Source organism: Octodon degus, unplaced genomic scaffold (assembly GCF_000260255.1).
Source record: "Octodon degus isolate 3935 unplaced genomic scaffold, OctDeg1.0 scaffold00302, whole genome shotgun sequence".
Lineage (NCBI taxonomy): Eukaryota > Metazoa > Chordata > Mammalia > Rodentia > Octodontidae > Octodon > Octodon degus.
Window position 1 is genome coordinate 1,657,015 of NW_004524878.1, and position 7,768 is coordinate 1,664,782.

Here is a 7,768-nt window from a genome sequence, read left to right on the forward strand (position 1 = left end):
AAACTCAGTCAGTTCCTTCCAGTCCTCTGCCTTGTTTCCTTGTGGAATTTGACTCCTATTAGCTGAGGACAACATGTCGGTCAAAGACAGATTTTCGCTGCTCCTGAACTTGAAGCTTCCAGCGCTGCTGGGCATACTCTACCTTGTTCAGAACGTTAGGTCGACTGCGGGAGCGAGCCAGGACATCATGAGCATTTGCAAAAGGCTGGTGATCCTGAAAGACCAAGTAGAAAGTGCCAGTGATGGTAGTTCAGTGTAAAATGCACAGCAGCAGTTAACAAGCCAGAGACAAGAGCAGGTGGGCTTTTCAAACAAAAGAGCATCTATGTGACTAAGCACTTCTACGAAATCACCTATCAGAAGGATGCACTCCTCTATAGAAATAAGAGCTCAAGAGGCATATGCCATGAGCAGGATATGGAAATGGGCCACCATTTTCAAAGATGTTTCCTTTAAGATACAGAGACCAAGACAAAGACAGCAATCATTTGTGTTAAAGAGAAGTCTTCCCTGCCTAGTACAAAGAGAAAATGTATTTGTGTGATATTCTGTCCTGGTTAAGAGATACAGAGAGTAGGGCATCTCCTTGACTTAATATTATGTAGCTAATCTACTGCAGAGAAAATTTCTGATTCTTAATATCTTCACTCCTATTATAGAAGAATTGTTTACTTGCTTGGACCCACATTCAGCATGGCAGATGAGTTGAAATAACTATATGGTTGTTTTTAACCTTTCCCTGTCCTTTCAGAACATATACTAAATGGCCTACTTTCCAAAACTTTTCTTGTTCCTCCCTTCTATAAACTGTAACAAAAAGAGACATATACAGTTCAAGTGCTAAAATCACCCTTCATAAGCAAGGACAGTAAAGAATGATTTACTCTTCACATTTTTATGCAACAATGACTTGCATCTTTCATTGCTGAGCACTCAATGCCTCATGTTAGTTGCTGTAAAAAGAAAGACGTTATTGAAGGATTTTGCTGGTATCTGTGTAGAGAATCTACCAATCCTGGTCAAAGTAAACTAATACAAGTGGATGTTTGTAGTCATTACACAGGAAACCACCACGCTAATCTATCTATAAATGAGATATAAACACAGCTGCCTGCATGACAAAAAACATTCAATAGTAATTTATTATTTTTGTTTTGCCTTTTCCTTGATCTCTTTTTCCTGAACTCCATGCCAACAAAGTTTCTAAATGTTCCAACACAAAATGCAAGTCACAAGTTGGGACTATTAAGCTGTTTTGTCTCTAGAAAAGAAACAACTTTGTTCTGAAGTGCATGTCTGTAAAAGCTGTCCTATATCCAGGACAAGAGACAGCATATAAGAGGCATCGTTGAAAAATCTATTACTGAAGAAGCACATTGCTACATACTGCCCCTCACTTTGAACACACTTATCCTGTCATTCTTGTCACTTTCTCAAGTAGGTCTGGAAGTCCTCTTTCATGGTATTGTTACATTCCTATCCTGGCTGCCTCAATGTCCTGAATTGTTTCAAATGTTTTCTTTCATGGTCATTTTTACTTTGGGGAAGAGCAGGAAGTTGCATGGTACTGGGCCTGGTGAGCAAGGTGGATGAATACACACTGTAACTTTTTTTTTTTTTTTTTACAAATCTCTTCATTGGGGGGCACTTAGTGGTCACACTCACTACATTTTTGATCACACCTTATAAAGACAGTCACAAAAATAGGGATTTTCAGAACTGCTTCAAAAAGTGGCAGGAGTGCCATCAAGATAGCTCAATGGTCCACAGTGCCTGCGTAGGCAAGCTCCGGCAATAACAGGGACCACGGTTCAATTCCCAGCACCACATGCCATGCCAGCCTGGCCCTCAGGGTGGGCTGAGTTGGCCACCAAAAAAAAAAGTTCCCTTGGGCCGGTCAAATATCTCAGTGGATTAAAGCTCCTGCTTAGGTAGACACAGGGGCCAGGGTTCAATCCCCCTGCCTGTTGTGCTGGCCCCACCCACTGGGCGCGCTGAGACAGCAATTGAGACTGGGCATGGTGGTGTGCGCCTGTAATCCCAGCTCTTGGGAGGCTGAACACAGGAGAATCACTACAAGTATGATCTATGTAGTGAGACTCTGTACACCCTGTACTAAAATACAAAAAAAGGTGGCAGGAATTACGGGATAGTGGGTTTAAGCAAGGGATAATATTTTTTGAAGGTTAAAGGCAAGGTGTTTTTTATCACAATAAATTTTAAACTCAATTATTTACCATATATTTTTATCATACTTTGGGGGCCTGTCCCTTAGTTCAGTTCTTTAAGTGGCTGCTTCAGTCAGGCTCAGGTTGCTGTGGTTCGATCCCCACAACTCAAGCCAGCCAAACCTGCCCTGAAGGCATTCCGAGCAAAAAAAAAAAAAAAAAAAGAAAGAAAGAAAAATCCTTATTCCATACTTTATACATAGAAAACTATGCATAAACAAGTAACTATAATTATATACGGTGTTATAATATCTGATCTTATTGGGGATTTTTTTGGCCCTGGGGATTGAATTCTGACACTGCACTTACCAGGTGCTTATGCCACTGAGCTATTTCCCCAGCCCTATCTGGTTTTACTGTTATAGTAAGATATTTATACCATGGTTATATTTTAACACTTTTCTATAAAAATAATCTTTTCTTGCCTTTTTTTAACCAAAATGTCTTCAACTTTTTACTAAATGGTAATGACTTGTGTAAATCCTATTTATTTCTAAGCTAAAAATGAAAATAATAGACAATCCTATAAAGTCCAAAATGTGAGAGAGAGGAGGAGGGCGAAGAGGAAGAGGAGGAAGAAGAAAAGGAAGAAAGGAAAGGCAAAGTAAGACTAAAGTTCCGTGATTACTTGATTACCCATAAGGAGATAAACTGACCCAAGGTCATTTAACACACTGAACTTAAGTCTGACTAACCTCGACTTTGTGTCATATCTCCTCAACACACAGGTTTTGTTCTGGTAGATTAAAATGACACTATAGGAATGTGGTGCTTCAGTGAATTTGCACATAAAATATTATTACCATTGATTTATTTTGACATAAACAAGACTGGGAAGAAGGATGTACTTTGTTAGGAGAGCACTCCTCAGTTTAGTCCTGCTATCTACTCTTCAAGGTAGGGGGAGAAAAAAATCCTCTTAAGGAACAAATTTAAAAGACTAAATAAACCAGTTAATCCTTTAGGTCTGTCCTCCACCTATTAGAACAAGATTGAACTAGCTGATCACAGGCATGGATGTTGAAAGAATGCAAATAGAGATTTACCCTTTTACGTTTGTTCTTTTACCCCTGATGAAATTTCAGTGAATACAAAACATGCTAATGTAATGCTTTGATAACAGGAATGATGTGTCATGGATATATGATACAGTAAATATTATGACTACTTATACTATTATGACTACTCTGTGCTTTTATTTGCTTTAAAGTGCTCTATATTTTCTAAAAAATAAAGAAAAAAACAACTTGAAATTTAAAATGAACACAAAAATTGAAGAACTCTTATTTTTTTGTTGGTACTAGGGCTTAAGCCTACAGCCTCTGAATTGAGATACAACTCAATAAATACATGTACAGATTTTATTTTGAGGCAGAGTCTTACTAAGTCCCTAAATTGCCCAGGCTGGGCTGAAATTTGCAATCTTCCTGCCTCGGTCTCCCAGAGGGCAAGGATTATAAGCATGAACCACTATGTCCAGCAGGAACTTCCATCTTAAATAAGCAACAAACATAGGGATTTTTCTTTTTGTATGGAATTATTGCCATAATACCACAGCTTTGGTCAGAAGACGTCATGCTGCCCAGAATCAGTTTAATAGTTATGCCAGAGTCAGTCAAGCCTCTCAGCTACTGTCCTCAAAAGTCAACGTGAGGGCAGAATCAATCACTTATGGGCACAATGGTTTCTGAGCACATGACCCCACCAAGCAAGTGCCTGGCCTATATGTTTTTGTGTTTACATTTTATATTCACTTCCTATATGCTCTGAATGTATTTTTTTTTCCTTTTTTTTAAAAAAAAAATTATTTATTGGTGTGTGTGTGTGTGTGTGTGTGTGGCCAGCTCAGCTCACCAGGGGGCGGGGCTGGCTGGCTTGTGGTGCTGGGGGATTGAACCGCGGTCCCTGTGCTTTGCTAAGCTTGTTCTATGTAGGTGCTTTAGACCACTGAGCCATCTCACCAGCCCTGAATGTATTATTTTAATATTGCTTATTTCTGAAACCAGTAACAGATACTTAATGCTATAATGGATGTAGATGAAGTCAGAGTTTCAACTTATGTGCCTATAATGAAAATGGTTTTTCTGACACCAGTATTTCTGTATGTAGTTCCTGGGGATTAGACCCAGGGCTGCTCTACCACTTAGCTGTACCTCCAAGGCCTTTTTGAGACAGGGTCCTGCTAAGTTGCTAAGTTGTCCAAGCAGGACTCAACCCTGAGATCCTTCTAACACAGCTTCCCTCAGTACTGGTATTATATAATTTTTATTGTCATGACTGGGAAGCCAATCATGTCATGAATCATTTGGCATCTAGCAGACAGAAGTCAAGAATGTTGCTGAGTATCTTACAATAGATACGACAGCTCCCCACAAAGAATTATTCCTCCATCCTTAAATATCTACAAAGTCAGAGCAAGAAATCCTGAACACATGAATGAAAATTAATCTGAAAACAGTATTTGAGAGACTTAATGCTTCTGACACACAACCTCCTGTCCTAGTTCGCTCTGGCTCCAGCCCCACTATAACTTTTTTTTAAACTACACTAGTTCTCCAGTCTTTTCTCCCACCACTTCTTTTAAAATAAAAGGAGGTTATTTCTTATATGACTAAAAATAAATTTCTTATTTATTTCTTACATGTTATTTCTTATATGACTAAAATTTATTTCTTATATGTTATTTCTTATATGACTAAAAATAAAAGTGAAAAAGTACACTATGGTTAGTCATTTTTTTTACATGTCTATTTCTGCTTCATTCATTCATTTTTTTTTTGTCTTTTTGATACAGGGTCTCTCTATGCAGTTCAGGCTGGCCTTGAGCTCACTTTGTAGCCCAGGCTGGTCTCGAACTTGCAATCATCCTCCTGCCTCAGCCTCTTGAGTTCTGGGAATACAGGCCTGTGCCACCACACCTAGCTTCATTCATTTTTTTTTATTCCTAGTATCCAGCACAGTACTTTATCCAGAAAAGAATTCAATATGCATTGTTTGAATTAATAAAAACATCAGGGGAAAAGATGCAAACAGGTGTTTCTATGAGAGTCCTTGACAAGAAACTTAAAATCCTGCCCAAAGAAGTTGAAAATGCATATTTGGTATTCATGGGACAATAGTGGGTAGATCAAAGAGCAACTCTGTTTACAGTTGTAACTCCAGCTATGCAGTCAGGCTCTCCTTTCCAGTTTTCACAGACATGTCCACAAAAGCATTCCACAGTAAGTGACTTCTGACTGGCAAGCTAACGCTGGCTTTGGCTGCTGAAACTATACTGAATTTTATCCTCTTTCAAGAACAAAGCCCAAGAAAATACAAAAGAAAAATAATTTTAAAGAATTACATATAATAATGAAATACTGGATAACTTAGAAATAATTACAAATATGGATAAAACGAACAATATAATTCTCTAAGCTATACCGAATAACAAGCTTCTGTACTATGTCAGCTTTTAGGTTTTTTGTTGTGCTGGGATCAAACCCAGGGCCTTCCATAACTCTGGACATTTTTTTTTTTTTAATTTTATTTATTTATATGTGTGTGTGTGTGTGTGGCCAGCTCAGCCCACCAGGGGGCGGGGCTGGCAGGCATGTGGTGCTGGGGGATTGAACTGCGGTCCCTGTGCTTTAGCTAAGCTTGTTCTAAGTAGGTGCTTTAGACCACTGAGCCATCTCACCAGCCCCACTCTGGACATTTTTTAATGAAGTTATGTTAAAATGCAAAGGAGATTATGAAACCACATGTATAGTAATTGTGGTAACTATGTCTTTTAAAGCCAGCAGGAAGATCTGAAGTGATGGTTTTACTCTGGAGTTAAAGAAAAAAATTATAGTCCTTTTATTTAAAGGAGGAAATATAAAACATCACTAAGTTGTACATCCTTGATAATAGTAAGAAAAGAAGGCCACACTTTCCATGTTTCCCTTCAGTAAAACCTCTTTGTCTTCTATAGATTTGGTGACCCTGACAAGCATAGTGTTTCAGGTAGGAGTGTGGGGAGAAACCCACATGAGATGCTTTCTGCAGGAAACAGCATAAGGCCTTAAAAAAACCACCAGTCTTCAAGAATCGTCAGGTTGAACTGCCACATTTATGGTTTTACAGAACAATTTCCTCACAAATAAAATCTACTAAAATTAGAACTTTAGCTTTTCAGGTTGAGGCTCAACTCCAGTAATTCAAACATCTATATGCAACTATTTTCCACTTGTATTTTATATCTGATAAAGGAGACTGGTCACGAGCCAGGAAGGCAGACTGAACTTACCCCCACATCATCGTCACTCTGTATCAATTGTGAGTGTCCAAAGAGGCGCCGCTTCAGTATGGGCTCAACTAGGGTAAGATATACCATGTACAGCAGTAGGAGACCCAAAATAGAGAGGTAAATTATAATGGTAACCTATGGGAAATTGAAAGTAAGTTACATCTCTGTTCAAGACAAGAAATCTAAATTTATTTTACTTCATTATTATTATTATTTATATCAGTTATTTATTTATTTATTTGGTACAAGGTCTTACCATGCAGCTCTGACTCAGTGATCCTCCTGTCAGTCTCCCCAGTGCTGGGATTATAGACATGTGCCACCACGCCCAGTCTTAGTGGCTGGCACATGTGCCCTGGGTTCTGGGGGCAGCACAGCATGCAGTATTGGGGATCAAACCACCGAGCTGTCTCCCCAGCCTTTATTTATTTATTTTTAAGAAATCAGAATTTTATACAATGTTAAAGCCACAATGAAGACCAATATACCCCTGCTTAGCCTATGGGATTTCTATACCATCCAGATTCTAGTATATAAAAATAAACTTGGGCCAGCAGGGGCTGGGGGTTTGATCCCTGGGCCTGCCACGCTGGGCCTGACCCCAGGGCATGCTGAGATGGCAATTGAGAATGGGCGTGCCTATAATCCCAGCTCTTGGGAGGCTGTAAACAGGAGAATCACTACAAATCCGATCTAGTAGTGAGACCCTGAACAACCTATAGACCCTTCCCTAAAATACAGGAAAAAAAAACCCAAAACCCCCCAACAAACTCAACTCCTCACTGAAGTAGTATTTGAGGAAGAAGAAATAAAGCATTTTTTTCTTTGAGATCTTTCTTGAGTCTCTGATATTCCATTTTCACCTACTGCTAAACATTTGTCTTTATTGCAGCATAGCAGTTTTCTTTTCTCAGCTGAACATAGTGTCCTACCTAGATTCACAAGTACTGCTGCCTAAACAACTTAAAGGAACTCTTTCGAGGAAATGTAACTAAGGTAAATTTCAATGGAACATAGTATTCATTTACAAATAAGTTTAGATCTACAAAAACCTTTTAGGATAGTGATTTTCTTGGGCTATTAATTTGTGTGCTGACTAAAACTACAGAAAGACATATCCACTAGAACAGATATAATAAAATAGACAATGCCAATTATTAGCAAGGACATGCAGAAACAGAAACATCATACATCACTGGTAAATGGTATAATCCCAGCCATACCTGCCTATAATCCCTGTACTTTGCTGGCTGAGGCAGGAAGAGTGTAA

General features: G+C 38.8%; 1 protein-coding gene across 2 annotated transcripts in view; it reads right to left on the reverse strand.

Annotated features, from left to right (window-relative positions):
- Positions 1 to 6: 6 nt before the first annotated feature.
- Tmem9b (TMEM9 domain family member B) overlaps positions 7 to 7,768 on the reverse strand; it is an 18,179-nt gene continuing 10,417 nt past the window's right edge. For both annotated transcript variants that reach the window (XM_004647345.2, XM_023707608.1), the window contains 2 exons: positions 6,499 to 6,633; positions 7 to 214 (listed from right to left, as the gene is read on the reverse strand). In XM_004647345.2, coding sequence (XP_004647402.1) covers positions 59 to 214; positions 6,499 to 6,633 — 291 coding nt within the window. In that variant the 3' untranslated portion in view covers positions 7 to 58. The remainder of the gene's footprint in view (positions 215 to 6,498; positions 6,634 to 7,768) is intronic.